Raw genomic sequence first — 19,075 nt, 5'->3', positions numbered from 1 at the left:
CCCAAATCCCCTCCAACACTGATCATTTTTCTTTTCTATCATTCTAGGCAGTCTGATAGGTGTGAGGTGGTACCTCAAGAGTTGTTTCAATATGTAGTTCTCTAATTAATAATGACTTGGAGCATGTTTTCATGTAACTATAGATAGCTTTACTTTCTTTATCTGAAAACTACCTGTTCAAATCCTTTGACGTTTTTATCAATGGGAGAATGACTTGTATTCTTATAAATTTGACTCAGTTCTGTTTTAGAAATGAGTCCTTTATCAAAAATACTAGTTAGAAAAATCATTTTCCATCTTTTTTGCATTTCTTCTAATCTTTTTTTACTTAACATTTTGTTTTCAAATTATATACAATAGTAATATGTACCTATCATTTTTTGAATTTCACAATTTTCCCCTTCCCTCCCCTTTACATTGTTTCCATGCTATACATTGATCAAAATTGAATGTTTCATAAGAGTAAATATACCCCCCCCCAAGAAGATGGGAAAGCTCAAGAATAGAGAGAGAAAAAATGTACTTCAGTCTGTGTTCAGATTCCAATGGCTCTGTCTCTGGGGTGAGTTGCATTCTTTATCATAAATCCACCAGAGAAGTTGCTTCAATATTTTTCCCACAGTTGCTATTGCTAGCTATACCTCCACTCTATTACTCCCCACTCTCATTATTCTATTCTCTCTCTCCTTTCATCCTGGCCCTGTCCAAAAGTGTGTTGTATCTGAGTACCCCGCCCTTGATCTTCCCTTTCTTCTATCACCTATTCCCTCCCTTCCCTCCCCTGGTTCCCCCTATCCCATCCCTTTCTTCTTATTTTTCTCTAGGGTAAGATAGATTTCCTCACCCTATTAAGTGTGTATCTTATTTCCTCTCTGAGTCATTTCTGATGAGAATGAATGCTTACTCATTTCTTCTGATCTTGACTGCACTTTTACTTTATAATTTAGTCAAAATTATCATTTTACAGTTTATAATGTTCTCTGTCTCTTATCTATCATAAACTTCTCCCCAATTCCATAGATCCAACAGCTAAGACTATTCCCTGTTCTTTTAATTAGCTTTTAGTACTACTCTTTATGTCTAAATCTTGCACCCATTTCAACCTTATCTTGGTACATAGTGTGTGAGAAACTGGTCTATACCTAGCTACTGCCATACTATCTTCTAGTTTTCTCAGCAGTTTTTGTTAAAGAGTGAGTTCCTATTCCAGAAGCTGGAGTCTTTAGGTTTATCCAACAGTAGCTTACTATAGTCATTCTGTTTCCTTTATGCTTATTCTATTTCACTAATTTATTTCTCTATTTCTTAGCCTGTACCAGGCAATTTTGATAATAAGACTTTATAAAATAATTTTATATCTGATTTTGACTAGGCCACTTCCTTTGCATTTTATTTTCATTAACTCCCTTGATATTTTTTTTTTGAAGGCAATGGGGTTAAGTGGCTTTCCCAAGGCTACACAGCTAGGTAATTGTTAAGTGTCTGAGGCCAGATTTGAACTCAGCTACTCCTGACTCCAGGGCTGGTGTTCTATCCACTGCACCAGCTAGCCACCCCATCCTTGATATTCTTGACCTTTTCCTCAACCAGATGAATTTTGTTACTATTTTTTCTAACTCTGTAAAAAGATTTTTTGGCATTTAATAATTAATTTAATTTAGACACAATTGCCATTTTATCAACTTAGTCTCACCATGAGCAATTGACACTTTTCCCACTTGTTTAGATCTGAATTTATTTTTGTGAAAAATGTTTTGCAATTGTGTTCCTAAAGCTTCTGGGTTTGTCTTGGAAGGTAGATTCTCAAATACAGTTACTTTATTTTTTTATTTTTAGGGTTTTCTTTTGCAAGGCAAACGGGGTTAAGTGGCTTGCCCAAGGCCACACAGCTAGGTAATTATTAAGTGTCTGAGACCGGATTTGAACCCAGGTACTACTGACTCTAGGGACGGTGCTTTATCCTCTACGCCACCTAGCTGCTCCTATCTACAGTTACTTTAAATGGAATTTCTCTATCTCTTCCTGCTGGGTTTTTGTTGGTATTATATAGAAATGCTGATGATTTATGTTTATTTTATAACCTGCAACTTTGCTAAAGTTGCTAAGTAGTTTGTGTTTCAAGTGGTTGATTTTTTTTCTTTAAGGTTTTTTTTTTTTGCAAGGCAAATGAGGCTAAGTGGCTTGCCCAAGGCCACACAGCTAGGTAATTATTAAGTGTCTGAGACCGGATTTGAACCCAGGTACTCCTGACTCCAAGGCTGGTGCTTTATCCACTACGCTGCCCCAAGTTTTTGATTTTCTATGATTTTCTAAGAATACCATCATATCACCTGCAAAAAATAAGTTTTGATTCCTGTCTATTCTAATTCCTTCAATTTCTTTTTCTTTTCTTATTATTAAAACTAGCAACTCTAATTCAGTATTGAATAATAATGATACCAGGCATTCTTGTTTCCCCCCAATCTAATTGGAAATGCTACTAGCTTATGCTTATTACATATAATGCTGGCTGATAGTTTTAGATAAATGCTTATCATTTTAAGGGAAACTCCACTGATCCCTCTACTCTCTAGTGTTTTTAATAGGAATGTATTTTGTCATGGGTTTTTTCAGCATCTATTGAGATAATCGAATAATTTCTATTAGCTTGTTATTGATATTGGTCAATTACACGAAGAGTTTTCCTATTAATGAACCAACCCTACATTCCCAGAACAGATTCTACCAGATTAGATTAGATTATTCTAGTGATAACTTGCTGTAATCTCTTTACTAATATTTTATTAGACAGCTCTAGTTTTAAAAACTTGTTTAAACCTGCCAGTACTTTAGTGTTAAAGCTACAAAAGGAACCAGTTATTTGATGGTTTCTGAACAAAAGTCCAATTCCCTAAGAACTCTCACCTTCCTTGGCCATCTTCTCTTCTGGAAGCAAGCAAGCCATCCTTCTGAACTGTGGGCTCCTCGGCAGCAGAAGAAGGACTCTCTTTGTCTCCAGCCAACAAGGGCTGGGCTGCACTGGAACTGCTGTTCTCCTCCGAGGAAGAGGAGGAGCTGTGAGAACGTAGTGGCACCTGAAGGCTCAATGAGTGGGCTTTCCTCTCAACTTCTATCCCTACTGACTTGCTGTCCCATTCTTTCCTTTTTGTGCCATTTATTTTACCTAAACATAAAAAGATTAGTATTTTACAAGGACTATATAAATTCAAGCTGCAAAGTCTTGGTTCCTGCCCTTCAATAATATGTTTCAGTGGCTGCCCCCCATCAGTAGTAGAAGGAAAATTATGAGGAAGTAGGTGGTTTGGGAACAAATGTGGAGAACTATCAAATACAAAGTTAGATCACTGAAATATGACAACTGGAGGGAGTCTAGAAGAAATAGAAAGGTATAAAATGGAATATGTCCCAAAAAGAAACCAAACTCTCTCCTGGGCATGTGACAGTCATAGGGATCCATTTTGTTCTAATTCATATTTATTTTTATTTGATGATGATGTTAATAGCTAACTATGCTTACTATGGGTCAGGCACTGATGCTGAGCACTTTATTAACAATATTCTCTCACTGGATCCACACAAGAGCTCTAGGAGGGAGATATTACTAATCTCCCTCCTAAAGATAAGCATACAAAGGCAGGGAGGGATGAAGTGACTTGGCCAGGTGGGCAGAACTAGTTAATGCCTAAGCCTGGATTTGAACTCAGATTTTCCTGACTCCAGGACAAGGGCTCCACTCACTCTACCATCCAGCTCCTGCTGGAAATTACAATTTAAGTGAAAGTGGTTAATTCATACATGCATATATTAATACTCTGAGACTTCACTTAAAGGTAAGTATAGAAGATAACAGTAAAAAATGTGTTGGGAAAATATTTAAGACAAAAAAATGAAAAACACCCAAGATTTATTTGTTCTTTACAATACTCAGATTCTTCACTGTTTTATATCGTGACTATTTCCTTGAAGAGAAGTCAGCTGGCATTATATATAGCAAGCAGTAAACGATATAATTAAAGATGAAAATGATTACATTTTACTAGACAGAAAGTGCCTGTTATTGATCTGGGAGTAGAATTTCCTTGATGTGAGACTCAATTAAGCTGGATCCTATTTACTAAGGTCTAAGTACCTGTCAAGAATGCCTCATCTTAGTATCCAATATATACAGCTGGTGCTTAAGAAAGGCTTGCTGTCTGCAGTTACTGAGAGTATTTATAGAGGAAACTGAAGAAAAATAACAGATAAAAAGGACGTATCACTGCACTGCACAGCAACTGTTAATGACAGTGAACCAGTCTATGTGAATGCTTTACATTTCAGTCCCTCACATGCTTACATGAGGAAATGGAAGTAACAAGAAGAACATGGAGAGGATGAGTGGCCATTGCAGACTAAGAGTGTCTTGGATGTGAGAAAAGCCTGGATTGATTAACTTTCAAAGGATCTGGCAGAGGGGAGAGGAAGAAGCACCTACCAAAACTTCTATGATATTATTACTTTAAAAAAAAAGTACCATCAAAAGTCTATCAGTGACAACCTCTCCTTGTGCACCAATTTTCAGCTGCATGACAATAACAACAATACACTCAGCAAGAGTCTTCCAAAAAACCATCTGAGCAGGAAACAGCAGGGCTGGCTGTCCAGAGGGGTTTTTCTTCAGTCACACAAGCAGGTGAGAACCAAGTTCCCCCTTTATTTTCAAACAGTCCATGGTTTGGTCAACAAGCCCACATTGATTAAGCCCTTATGGTATCTAGGATACATAGGTCATTTATTAAATGTTGACTAAGTCCTGGGGGCAGGAAGAAAGATAGAACCAGTGAAGCTCTGCCATCATCCTGGGGAGAAAAGATGCTGACAATGCTGGGAACACAAGATCAATGAAGGATGCCCTAGAGATGGTCTCACGGGAAGCCCCTAGCCTGGCGGGAGGGGAGGCTCAGAGAGAGGATGAATAGGTCATATGGCAAAAGCTGAGAGGCAGCTCCAAGGATGGAGGGCACCCTAGGTATGGAAGACAGCCAGGGAAAAGGTATGGTCAGGAGAGGGAGGACAGAGAAGGGGGTGAGAGCAAGAAGGTCAGTGGGGCTGGAGCCCAGAGGGTACAAGGGAAGAAAACTGGGAAGGCAGGAGTGACTCAGTGATGGCAGGGTGATGCTAGAGTTTAGCTGGGGAGGGGGGGCAGGGACACAGTCAGACCTCAACTTCAGGGCGGTCACTTGGGAAACAGAGGGGAAGAGGGAGGAAAGAGTTGAGGGCCCTTGGAACAGTCCAGGAGGGCAGGCTAAGGCCCTGCCCAAGGCTAACAGCTGTCTGAGAGATGGCATCCAGGTGGGAATGATGGGCCTGGAATACAGAGAACTGATGGGCTGAGAGTGAGATGAGGACAGTGCCCTAGTTGGGAGCTGGAGTGACAGTAAAGGGGGCTACAGAAGGAGAGAGGGACTGGAAGTTCTCTTTTGGACATGCTGAGTTTTGGGTGTCTATGGGCCATATGGTTTAAGATGGCTAATGGGAAGCTGGAGACATATGCCTGAGGCTCAGGAGAGAGATCACAGATCAATAAGGTCACAGAACTATCTGAAGAGAGACGACTATACCTCTGGATGGTGAGATCCCTGAGTGACAAGAGAAGAAGCCCATGATAAGGCCTTGGGGTCTATCCATGGTCAGAGGACACGACAGGGAGAGCAATGATCACAGTGATTTTTAATCCCCCACACAATAGGTGCTTATATGTGAATCATAGGATTCCCTATTGACACTGAAGTTCCCCAGATGCTCCTGCTGTGGATACAAACATGCTGCCCACCTTCTGCCCCAGAATACCATAAAGCCTCCTGGAAGACCTCCACAATCATTCAAAAAAAAAAAAAAACATCAGCTTCAGCCTAACAATCCAAAGGAAAAGTCAAATTCATAGAGAATGTCTACTGTCCAAAAAATGTCATCACACAATTAAATGGAAAATCCACTGAAAATTCATTGGTACAAAAATCTTGGGCATTAATTGCAGATGGAAAACCAGTCAAGCCAGAACTGAATAGTAGAGAAGATGAAATGTGGGAAATTATGAATCACACTCTATGATCCCAAGGGACTTCATGAAACAGAAATCTATCTTTTTAATATCAATATATTCCTGGCAATATTATATGGCTGCAAACCTTGAAACATTACAACCCCTAAAGAATCAAAATGATAGGTGATGCAGAGAATGGAAGGACAGAAATGGTTATAAGCAGGCTGCATGATTTTGCCAATGATGATTTGTGTTCTCAAAAGTGGCATAAAAGAGAACATTCAGGAAATGTAAACTTGGGGACTGAGCCAGAGCAGGAGGTTTCCCCTGAACCGCCAAGGTGCTATACTGATATCCTTGGACAGCTTGGAGGGGTTTCTTCAACTGGGATTTGTAAATCTACAAGGAGTTTGGAGGGCCCACTAAAAAAAAAAAAGATGACATCTTTATTTCAATCTAATTAGTCTCCCTTGCAGTCCTGTACATTTATATTTCATGCATTTTATGCATTTATGCACTATTCTGAGGAAGCTTCACCAGACCATTCCAGCCACCCATGAAACAAACAAAAAAAAAAGTTAAGGCTCTGTGACCTCCAGGAAAGGCACTGGCATGTTCAAGGAGATTAACTACAGAGAATTTAAAGAAGGGCATGAATAAGAATCCCCCCAGGATGCCAAGGTATGGATGAAGATCTACAAATCCATAGAAAACTAGAAGATCACTTACAGAGGCTTTAATTTATTGAAGATAAAAATGAAAAAGGGAAAATGAGCTCACCTGCTTTTTCTATCATGTAATTTGGATTTACTAAGTACGAAATACTTCTGATCCCAAGATGGAGGTAAACAGATGAGAAATGGCTTTGAGTCAATACATTACATCCTTTGGAAGTGCAGCACCTGCACAAGCTGGTGGGGAGCCAACTCTGCCCTCTCTTTAGGTGTTGGTGAGCCAGTGTGGTATCACAGACTTCACTGTTATCCTTGCCAACCAACTATGATGACTTAGTTGCCTTGACCGGTCCTGCCTCTTGTGGCCACACTCCCTACCCATTCACATAGCCCTTTTTTGTTCCTTTCAAAGCAGTAGCAGATTCCACAGGCTCCTCTCCTTGGCCCCCTGGGTGCCACCCTCCCAATAATGCCCCTATTATGCTTTCTTTCCTCCCTCCTGCCTCCTAATCTCCACTCCTTACTGTGCCTGGGAGAGATCCTTGTACATATAGTGCATTTACTTCTTTGTTCGAACTGCTTCTCCTCAACAGAATGTAAGCTCCTTGAGGTACATGTTGAATAATTCTACTGCTGGGCAAAAAGATGAACTAAAAATTTGTTTTCATCCAAGCTGATTAGAAATATTCAATTTCTTTTCTTAAGCCAGACCTGACATTAGAAAACTTTGTAGTAAGAGAATGGTAAGTTTAAAATCCAAACCAAGAGGACAATATTTATTAAATCTATTCTTCTGTACAGTAGCACAATTCTAAGAAAATTAAATGAGACCCCCCACTCTTTGCTCCTTCTGAATGAAGACCTTTATATGGAAGGCAGTTAGACAGAACTTAATAGTCAGCATTTCAATTAGCAAGATCAATATGCATAATAAGCAACACTTGCACAGTTTCATGCCTTATGATAAACTTCCCTAGAAGAAGAAATAGGAGAGTTAGGTGGTCCCTCTCCTGGGCCATCCTAACGTGCCAAAGAAGGGAGGCAAGGACGAGTTCTCTTCTAAGAGGCTCAATTTCTACTGCAGATATTTCCAATCTAACATTTCTGGAATCGATGTCTTAAGATCACTTGTCAACATGAAACTGAACCACATAAGTTGTGATAATGTGGGTCGGGGTGTATCTGAATTTGTTTTCAAAGAAACCAGTGAGAAAGACACCATAATAGTGGGTTTTATCCACACAAAAAAGAGAAGCTACAAATAGCTGTTTTTACCTTTATATCACAAATATTCTAAAGTTGTACCTCAAAACTGCATCATGGTTTGATTAAATGGTTAGAATGGGGCAAAAAAGGAAAACATGCTTTATGCAAACAAGCATGACAAGCTCCAGGGTGGTTTTTGCCTGACCATGAAACACTAAGAAAACCACTTCATCTTGACTTTATTCTTTCTCTATCCTATTCCTAGCAGAATGAAATGATTTGCAGAACTTCAGCAATAAGGTTTGGATAATGAGAATTCCCTTTCAGCTCCTGAGACAAACTTTCAGATCCTACCAATACTAAACCAAAGAACAATCCATGTTCTTACCCTCAACAATTTTGGCTATTTCTTTGGTAATGATCCATTCTCCAGGCTGTAGGAGAGACTGCCCGTAACACCTGTCAGACTCTGCACTTGTGCTAGAAAAGGCCGAACTGCTGGAGGGAGTGAGTTCATCCAGCTTGAAGAAATCCAGGCCGCTGACTGTGCCCCCGAAGAATCTACAGCCTCCTAAACAGCCACACTTGTTCCGGCTCCTCTTATTCTTCACACTGTCATCTGGCCACAAAAACCATAACCTGGAGGATAAAGACAAATCCCAAAAAGCATTTAGCCAAAATAATCATAAAATACTTGGCACCTTTCTGTGTGGTGCCAAGGACTATGAGCAGGTGGGTGACCCTGGGGAAATCAGTTCCAATTTCTGCACCTCATTTTTCTCATTGAGAAATAAATGCACCTATGTTAATCATTAATGAGGGAGGATTGAATTGAGTACAACTACATACAATATTTTGCAAACTTGATACCCATATGCAAATGTTAGTTTAGCTATTATTCTGTGCTATTTAACAGACTTCTAAAAGGTTTGAGTGGTAGGTAATATACAATCCTATTCTATAAACCAAAACCTCAGGTTTCAGAACTAGGAAGTAACTTGTCCAAAGTAAAAAGTCTGGATAGCAGAGAAAGCAGGCCAAGAACTCCTGCCTTCTGACTCTGTCTGCAGTGCTCCTTACACTGAACATTGAGACCATTCCAAGACTTTTCCCTTCCTCATCTCTTCGAAGGTAGCAGTCATCTCTTAATCATCCAGTGTAATGGCCTTTTCTTAGTCCTCATATGCCTTGGCCTCTCTGCAGCTTCTGAATACAAGCACTCTCTCCTCCAGGATCCTCACCTAGCTTTCTTGACAAGATTCTTTCCTGCTTTTCCCACTTTTCTGACTATTCCTTCTCAGCATCCTTTGCTGCCACCTTCCTCCAAGTCATGGCTTTCCCCCAAGACTCTGGCTAGGGTCCTCTTCTCTTCCATATTCTTTAACTGAACTCAGCAGCTCTCCATTACCATTTCTATGCTGATGATCTCAAATGTGCCGATCCAGCCCTACAAAGACTAGAGAGAGAGCCTAAGGGCCAGACTTGCATCTACTGGATATCTCAACCTGGATGCCCAAAAGACACTTTAAACTTAATATAGCCAAAACTGAACAAAACTGAACCTGCACCCCCACCCCTCCCTGCTTCTAAACTTCCTTATCAATGCCAAGGTGTCCTCATCTGCCCCGTCTGCCAGGATCACCACCTGCAGCTCCTCACTTGCTTCTCCTATAATCTATCTTCATATACTATCTCCCTGTACAGTAGATTCCAGTGGCCCTCTATTTCCTCCAGACAACTCTTGGTTTTCTATTTCCCTCGCCATGTGGTACACATTGGCTTTTTTGCACACTCTGTGCCCCAGACAAGAGGGCTTTCTCACTGACCCCCCCACAGGACACAACATTGCCCATCTCAGGAATGTCTCCCATTCCTAAAACATACTCCTCATCTCCATTTCCAAGGCACTCTCAAATATCATAAAGCCTTTCCTAACAGCCCCCCCCAACACACACATTTTACATCCCCTCTCCTTACCCAACTCCTTATATTTTGCTACATGCCCTTATTATGTGGCTCAATCTTTCCATGTTGATTCTGTATATATATATAAATTTAATTATGAACCTGTTTCTCCTGATCAAATGAAATTTCCTGATGGGTAAGGACAATGCCTGGAATCCAACAAATACTTAATAAATGCTTGGTAATGGATTAGTATAGGAAGTTAAATGCACTTTAGAAAAGTTACTCAACACAACTCATTCAAGTTTCTGAAAATTGAAGGGCTTTCAAAAACAGTAACACTGGGCAATGATAAACTAAAGTTGACTTGGTTCTTTCCTCAGCAATACAATGATCCAAGATAATTCCAAAAGACTTATAATAGAAAATGCTTCCCAAATCCAAAGAAAGGACTGACAGAATCTGAATAAAGATCAAAGCATACTATTTTCACTTTTTTGTTGTTTTTTTTTTAGTCTTTGTGTTCTACTTCTTCTTTCCCAACATAACCAATATGGAAATAGGTTTGCATGTGCAATCATATATAAATTCTATCAGACTGCCTGACATTTTGGGAAGAGAGAGAAGGAAGGGAGAAAACTGGAACTCAATCTTTCAAAAAGCAAATGTTGAAAATTATGTGTAATTGGAAAAATAAAATACTATTAAATAAAAAAAATTATAGCAAGATCTACTCGAGGTACAGTAAATATTTTCAGTGGAGTTTTCCAACAGTGGAAAAGGAGAACAACCCAAATAAGCTGCCTATGATCACACTTAATCATATCCCCTCCATCAACAAATGGCCAGAGGCATTCTAGGGACACAGCTAATGCTTGCCACAGTTGTGATTAGGCAAAGAAGTAACTGAATGAACAAAATCAAAACCCAATCAATCTGCACATTTGAATTGTCAACAGCAAAGAGGAGAGCTGTCTCCCAAGGGAACATGCTCCTTCCCAACCCTTTTACTCACCTCTTGGTTCTTCTGTCATGAGTTTCTAAGAAATGCCTTTGAACCTCATGTTTGGAATGATGATCGGCAGCTAAGGCAATGTCCACAGTGACGAGTCCCACATTTACCGATCCCGCCTCAAGCCAATAAGCCCTCCTCAGGACTGCAGGCTGAAGTCCAATTCTACAACTACTTAATTGCTCAATGTACTGTCTCACTTGGAAATCTTGAATTGCAGCACTTATCCCTTCCCCAACTGACTGATTATGGAGATTACAATTTGCAACTCGGATGGCACCCATCTAAAGAATTCAAGGGAAAAGAAAATGAAATAATTTTAAAAATCATTATAACCAAAATTGGTTGCTAGAACAAATTAGAGGGGGAAGCTAGGTAGTGCAGTAGATAAAGTACCAGCCCTGGAGTCAGGAGGACCTCAGGTCAAATCCAGTCTCAGGCATTTAATAATTACCTAACAAGTGTGACCTTGGGCAAAGCCATATAACCCTAATGCCTTGCAAAAAGCCTAAACAAATAAATAAATAAATGAAAGAACAAATTAGAGAATAGTGGGTTAATTTTAAAAAGGATCTAGATTTCTCTCTTTACCTGGATGAACTAAGAAATTCATTATAAAATTAGGTCATGCTTAGTTGATCAGAAACTCAACAACCACCAATGAATAATCAACCATGGGAAAAGTCCTGTATTGGACTCCATCCTGGGAGAACACAAATATGAAAAAGGCATGGTCCCTGTCTCTTAGAGCTTATAATATCAGGAACTAGATAAAACTATCTAAAAGCACAGATAAATAAACTATGATCTAGTGATAGGCCTTTCACTGTCCTATTTCCTTTTCTCATTCTCTAAGTCTTTTGTCTACATCTTGTTTCTTGTTCCTTAGACACACTTTCTTCATTTTGGTTCCACTGCTTCCTGTGTCCTTACTTGCCATTTTCTTTCTTGTTGTGATTAGTCTCCCCTTGTTTTTCTTTTTCCTTATTTTTAGAATTCTCTGTCTACTGCCCAACTTTATTCTGAGATTCCTACTTTTTCCCCCTCTCATTTCCTCAAATCACCTTTTTTCAAAGCATTAAAATAAAATATTATGCAGTGATACATAATGGTATCTACTGCAAGTTAGAAAGTTACTATTTATTACAAGCTCATTCTGATAAATGTCTAACCATAAGACTGATCATCATTCACCATTCATAATGGATTACTCAAAGTATCGCTCACATATTTCCTAAGAAAATAAAGAATTTATATTACTTATTAAAGAAATGCAAATTCTGAGATACCACTTCACACCTCTCAGACTGGCCAATATTACCAGAAAGGACAATAATCATTTTTGGAAGGGTTGTGGGAAATCTGGGACACTAATACATTGTTGGTGGAGCTGTGAACTCATCCAACCTTTCTGGAGAGAAATTTGGAACTAATCCCAAAGGGCAACAAAAATATGCATACCCTTTGATCCAGCAATACCACTACTGGTTCTATATCCTGAAGAGATGATAAAAAAAAGGGTAAAAATATCAGCTGTACAAAAATATTTGTAGCAGCCCTGTTTGTTGTGACAAAGAACTGGAAATCAAGTAAATGTCCTTCAATTGGGGAATGGCTTAACAAAGTGTGGTATGTGTATATCATGGAATACTACTGTTCTATTAGAAACCAGGAGGGATGGGAATTCAGGGAAGCCTGGAGGGATTTGCATGAACTGATGCTGAGTGAGATGAGCAGAACCAGAAAAAACATTGTACACCCTAACAGCAACATGGGGGTGATGATCAACCTTGATGGACTTGCTCATTCCATCAGTGCAACAATCAGGGACAATTTGGGGTTGTCTGCAATGGAGAATACCATCTGTATCCAGAGAAAGAACTGTGGAGTTTGAAAAAAGACTAAGGACTATTATCTTAAATTTAGAAAAAAAAAAGTGATATCTCAATGTCTGAACTTGCCATCTATCTCTTTTACTTTATATTTCTTCCTTAAGGATATGATTTCTCTCTTATTACATTCAATTTGGATCAATGTATACCATGGAAACAATGTAAAGACTGGCAAATTGCCTTCTGTGGGTGGTGGGAGGAAGCTTAGGGGAAAAATTGTAAAACTCAAAATAAAATCTTTAAAAAGAAAAAAAGAAAAGAAGGAATTTGAAAGGGGAGGGTGGAGAGGAAGAGTTTGAAAGGAAAAGAAAGGAAAAACTGTAAAACTCAAATAAAATCTTTAATAAAAAAGAAAGTAAAAGAAAGGGAAGAAAGAGAGGTAAAAAGAGGAAGGGATCTCAGACTCAAGTTGAGGAGAAAGCAGGAAAGAGCAATGTAAAAACAAAAGGTAAATAGAATAAAAGAGGAAAAATAAACAGAAAGAAAGACTATTAACTGGAAAACAAGGACAAAAGAAACAACCAAATTGAAATAAAAATAAAAAACAAAGCACTAAAAAAATAATCAAGTTACAAGAAAATGGAGAATAAGACATGGAAGAAAAGTGGGGCAGGAAGAAAAGGGCAATGAAAAGACCACAGGATTACTTCTAAGCTATAAACTGATTTAGAATATTGTAGAGAGATTATTAGAATATTGAGAGACTCAAAAAACTAATAAAAGGTTAAAGGGAATACTTGAAAAAATAATTTAGAAGACAATCTGATAAAAATCAGTGGCGTTTTAAAGAAACACAAGTCATATAAAATCTACATATCAAAACTGAAGCTTATTTGGGGAAAAAAATTCAGGAATTGTTTTTTTCCCAATTCAAGAAATAAAAAAGCCCATCAATCCATAACTCAACAATGGCAGCAATGAGGAAAAAATGTTTACCCGTATATTTGTAGCACAACCATGCTCCACAATATAAAGGTCGGCACCATCTACCGCTAAGCGGGTCATAGTATACTTCAAGTCATCTGAGGTAGAACAAGGCCCAGGAACACAACTCATCTAGAGCAACAAAAGATTACCAACAGTCACTATGTTACTTATAAAAGGGTTTATTTACTTAAGAGAAAAGTTGAATGGCTGAATGCCTAACATTTTATTTAGAAAATTATTAAGGTTCATTATTATGATTCAAGATTTAAGCACAGGATCCTAGAATTTAGAGTCTGAAAGGGCCTTAAGAGGCCATCTGGTCAATTCAGTAAACACTTCTTAATAAGCATCTGCTAGAGGGCAGGAACTCTGCCAAGCACTAGTTCAAGATCAAGAGCAGGAGCCCCCCAGGAGGGAGGCCCAATAATGTGCCCGGAAAAATCTTCTTGTCTGCCTCTCTGCTCTCCTGACCCATTCTTTCCAATCCAGGTTTCTCACCTCCCCTGGATGCTGGAAACAAAAGAGCTTTCACAGCTTCTTGCTTCCCTTCTAATCCCTGAGGGAAACACAAGGCTCCTCCGAGCTTTTCTAATGGTTTACGTGGCTAGCCATGAATAAACTCTACAGTCAATCAAAGACTTCTTCCTCTGAGGCTCTGCCCTCACCCCTTATCCTTCTTATGTCTCTTAAACCCTTTGCAGCAGGGTGCCAGACTCAAGTACAAAGGGATTCCTGTAACCAGACACTGACTTAGAAAATAAGCAAATTAATACTATCTGTATTGTTTTGTATTTTTTTTTATTTTGTCGAACATTTCACAATTTTATGTTAATCTGGGAGGCCATGAGCTTGATATTTCTTCTCTAGAATGCTCTTTTGGATATGGGAAGGGGTACTTTGTATACTGAATAAAACTCACCTCTATTTGAACAAAATATTCCCATCAGTGTTGACTAAGCAAGAGCTGACAACAGTAAACCCCACAAAGCATCTCATTATTGGAACTAAAGAGTTTTAATGAAGTTTGAGGTTTAATGAAGCATTAAAAAATGCTTTCCAATAAAAAGGTTGAGAGAGAGAGAGAGAGAGAGAGAGAGAGAGAGAGAGAGAGTGTGTATGTGTGTCTAACCAATAACCATTTAGTGTCTAAATAAAGGAAGTATAGGGAATAACGGATTTGTCACTTTTAAAAATGAAAGGAACATTGTATATTCTTTATTCCAATTCTCGTTCATTCATTTGTAAATGTGTATACAAACATATGTATATATAATATACAGATATCATATATATATATCTGCATATGTATATATGTATGTATACTATATATATAAAAATTATGTGTATTTAATTAAAAAGAGAATTGCCATTTTATAGGGAAAAATTTTAAATTTTATTTAATTTCTCTTTTCTGTTTATTTAACGCATAAGAATAATCTCTGCCCTACAAGGTCATTACAGGGAGCATTGAATGAGCTACATAGGTGAAAAGTCAAAAAATTCCAAATTCATGGAAAGCATGTTATTTATACTTTTATAAATTTACTCTAAGATTTTTGTATATGTAAGAAAATTTTATATTCTCAGCATTTAGAAATAATAATATTAGGCTGGGACACCTAGGTAGGGCAGTGGATGGGGCACTAGACCTGGAGTTAGGACCTGAGTTAAATCCATCCTCAGACAATTCCCTAGCTGTGAGACCTTGAGTAAGACACTTAACCCCACTACCTCACAACCCCCACCCCCCCCAAAAAAAATAATAGTAATGATATTAGGCTAACAGCAAGTTTTCTAGATTATAAAAAAATTCAGAAAAAGGTTAGACTTCAGATTCTAGCTTCTTTGAAGAGGATAGCTAGTTTAAAAGTTAGTCCTGTTTAATAAGCCTAGGCATTCACACAGCATTACCAATATAATTAACAAGATACCTTAGATTCACAGAAACGACGATCAATTCCATGCTGACAGAATATTACAGATTTTGGTCTTTCCAGTTCAAACTCCCGGCACACCACATGAAAAACAAATGTCTGTCCCCAATCCAATAGACTTGCCAGCTAGAGGGCAAACAGTGACAGATTGACAACATGGTTAGCATTGGCAACAAGATAACAGAGTTCAAAAGCTTACTAAAAAAGGTGAGCCCAACTTGAAATAAGAGAGGAAAAAGTATTATTCCCTTGTCAGTAAATAACCTACTTGCCATTAGCCAATGTAATCATTCTTGGGTGTTGACATCATTTGCACTATTTCTTCAGTCTTTCAGTTATAAATAACAAAGTGATGTAAAAAAAATGAAAAAGTATCTTCATTTTAAACCAATCCATTTCATCAATTTCTAAAGCAATTATTTTCAAGGCAAAGCTTTTCTGTTTGGTAACTGACTTCTTTGAGCTCAAAATACATAATTATAATAGGCCAAGCTCTGATTTTCTATCTTTCATATGATACCTAATTACCCTATGAAAGTGAGATAACCTTGGATAATTCTGACAATGAGCAGTGAAGAGAATATGGCTTTATGATTCAATAGAAGCTTATTACACTCATATAAATTCTTTTATTTTTCTTAGTGATCTATGAGCAATTACAAATAATGTTGACTCACTACCCATATTTAATTGAAGGTAATGAAGAGTTGGAAGGACACTAGTCCTGGGGTACAGGATCAAAATAATATCTGAACTTGAAAAAAGCTCCCAGATCATCCATCCAGTGCCACTGTGGCCTGGACAGAATGCTGGCCTGGGCCTGGACAGAATGCTGGCCTGATAGTCTGAAGTTCTGCACAGCTCTTGACTCTGCCACATTGATACCTGGTCCCTTAACTTCTGTGGGTCTGTTTCCCTCACCTGTAAGATGGGAGGGTATTCTTCCCATACTGCAACCATGACCTTCTGTTATCTCGCCACCACTCATCTTTAATGCTATAATTATATGATAAAATGCCAAGAACCCTAAGTTTTTCAGTCTTTTAAAACGTTCACAGAGAAAAAAATAAACAAGGACAGAACTAAGCACTCATGAACCTGTCCTTATACAGAATGTATTCTGTAACCCTTTTCTGGGATGTTATCTTCTAAGACAGAATAGCTAGCTGCCTAGTCCATGGTACAAAACAATGAATTCTTTAAAAAGAAAAAAAGAAGAATTGGGAAACAGCATTCTATTTAGTGTTGTGCATCATGGCTTTGCAGAGATGAATAAAACTAGAAAAACTGTCCCTCCCCCCATCCCCAACCTGTCCCCAGTCTTTAAGAGATGATGAAATCTACCCTCCAGCTCTGCACCCCACTCAAAATTCAGCTGTAAGGGAGGTCCATGCTCTGTACTCTTATGGGGAAAGCACAGGAAATATACAAAGTCTAGGTCATTCTGTCTATCGATGCTTACATTTCTTTACAATTTTGGAGAAGGCCAAGTGTGTTCTGATATGACAAGCCTTTTCTAAGAAAATAAGTGTCATATTTCTGACAGTAATAAGAAGTCCCCTGTAGACCTGTTACAGCTCAAAAAAGAAATTCTTTTCTGTTTCGCCAATAGCAAATCAAGTTCAAAACTGTTTATAACTTCTATAAAAGGGATCACTTATCAACAGAAGGTCAAAAAACCTAAGAATTCACTATTTTTAATAACTGAACAATAGCAGGCTCTTTCCCATTATTTCAGTCATTCTAAATACTAATTTCAATAGAGAAAAGATTGGATCAGGAAATATTAAGACTGAGTTAAGGCATACCTGGGGTGCTGTGACCTTAGCTGTCAGACACCCAGCCTGGATATCAATTAACCATGCATATTCTAAGGAATCACTTCCCAGAGGAAGACCCTCAGCTGAAAACATGGCGTGTGCTCGGAGCTGCAGGCCCGACAGGCTGATGTGGCCTTCTCTGAGCACTTCATCCACAGGAGGTCGCTGCTGAAAACAAAAGTGAAATTACAATGAGGACTAAAAGACTGTTGGTCATTTTAACTTACAACTATCAAAAATGATAAGCAATAAAACTGAATTTTCTGGAATGGTCCCTGACCCTAAGGAACTTAGAAGAGAATCCTATTTCTTGATGGTTAGTAACCCTTGAGTACCCATCGATAAACCAACAGGAACCAAAAAAAGCACCACTGAAAATGTAAACAATCTTTTGTTTTTATATCCTCTCCATTTCCAAATACCTATCTGGATTTCCAGACCATATGAGCAAAGAGATAAAGGATCATATATTTTTTCTGATCTTCATGACCTCTCAAAAGTCCCCAAAATAAGTATTATACCCAAGAAGTAAACTCACTGAAATTGTTTCCACTGAAGAGTGGTAGAGCTAATGATCTACTCATTAAAACTCCTTGCTCACCATCAGACAATGGTGCAAAGATGGACACAGGACTTGAGCTCTAAGATCCACTCAGAGGTCCCTCGCTCCTGCCGTAGTTTCTGCCAGAAAATTCCAGCCCTTGCCCTGCTACCAGGGTTCTATTGTGGACACAAGTTAGAAGGCTCAACTCCATTCCTCCCCTCTAACATACACACTATTTAGAAGAGGAAGGAGGACAAGAGAGCATAAACTTGATCTGCCTAGGAAGGCCTAATATTCTTGTGCTGAAATCATGCTCAGCCACAGATCTAAAGAAGAGAAGGAACTGAGGCAGCTGGAAGGATGTGCCAGAAGTTTGGGGGGGGGAGCATCCAACCAAGGCCACTTCCGTCTCCCTAGAAGTCATTTGGAGATGAAGACCATAACCAATGAAAAGTGAATTTCCCAGAGAGGGAGTTAGCCAAGAGTGCTTTGAGGCTGAGTCATCAAGAGTTCTGACCCAAAAGGGAAGGAGGGAGTGAACAAGAGAAGAATAGAAGGGAAAAAATGTTGAAATTATCAAAAGATCACAGGAGGAAGAAAACTGAGATAAGAACCTTGAGTAAGGGGCCACTAGGTGGCGCAGTGGATAAAGCAGGCCCTGGAATCAGGAGGGCAGGAGTTAAAATCCGGCCTCAGACATGTAATGCTTACTCAGCTGTGTGACCTTGAACAAGTCACTCAAACCCCACTGCCTTAAATAATAATGATAATAATGATGATGATGATGATGATGATGATGATGATGATGATAACCTTGAGTAAAAGCAGTTAAACTAAACAGTAAGAGATTAATAACTGAAGAGATATTCTCTTAATCATCTAAATGAGTCCAGATATATCTGAATAAATATTACACAACAAAGGAAAATGAATTAACACTTTGAGGTAGTAGACCTTTGCATTAGAGTGTATCTAAGGGAGGTCAAATATAAACACCTTGAAACTACATGAGTAAATGACTATGTTGAAGAAGACAGATTATACTTGTTTTCTTTAGCTGTCACACATTTTTCAACTTCCTTTGAGGAGTTGTCTCCCCCCATTAAGATTGTAAATTCCTTGCCAATACCAAATATACA

The 19,075-nt window shown here is 38.6% G+C and overlaps 1 protein-coding gene across 9 annotated transcripts in view; it reads right to left on the bottom strand.

The window, feature by feature from the left end:
- Nucleotides 1-19,075, bottom strand: part of BLTP1 (bridge-like lipid transfer protein family member 1) — a 220,707-nt gene that overhangs the window by 130,184 nt on the left and 71,448 nt on the right. For 7 of the 9 annotated variants that reach the window (XM_074228344.1, XM_074228349.1, XM_074228350.1 and 4 more), the window contains 6 exons: nucleotides 17,381-17,560; nucleotides 15,570-15,698; nucleotides 13,648-13,767; nucleotides 10,823-11,103; nucleotides 8,291-8,541; nucleotides 2,905-3,163 (listed from right to left, as the gene is read on the bottom strand). In XM_074228344.1, the coding sequence (XP_074084445.1) occupies nucleotides 2,905-3,163; nucleotides 8,291-8,541; nucleotides 10,823-11,103; nucleotides 13,648-13,767; nucleotides 15,570-15,698; nucleotides 17,381-17,560 (1,220 nt within the window). The remainder of the gene's footprint in view (nucleotides 1-2,904; nucleotides 3,164-8,290; nucleotides 8,542-10,822; nucleotides 11,104-13,647; nucleotides 13,768-15,569; nucleotides 15,699-17,380; nucleotides 17,561-19,075) is intronic. The other 2 variants (XM_074228347.1, XM_074228353.1) reach the window with 1 other exon arrangement.

Source organism: Macrotis lagotis, chromosome 3 (genome assembly GCF_037893015.1).
Source record: "Macrotis lagotis isolate mMagLag1 chromosome 3, bilby.v1.9.chrom.fasta, whole genome shotgun sequence".
Lineage (NCBI taxonomy): Eukaryota > Metazoa > Chordata > Mammalia > Peramelemorphia > Peramelidae > Macrotis > Macrotis lagotis.
Note: the sequence above shows the minus strand (reverse complement) of the source record. Positions and strands in the feature narration are given on the sequence as shown.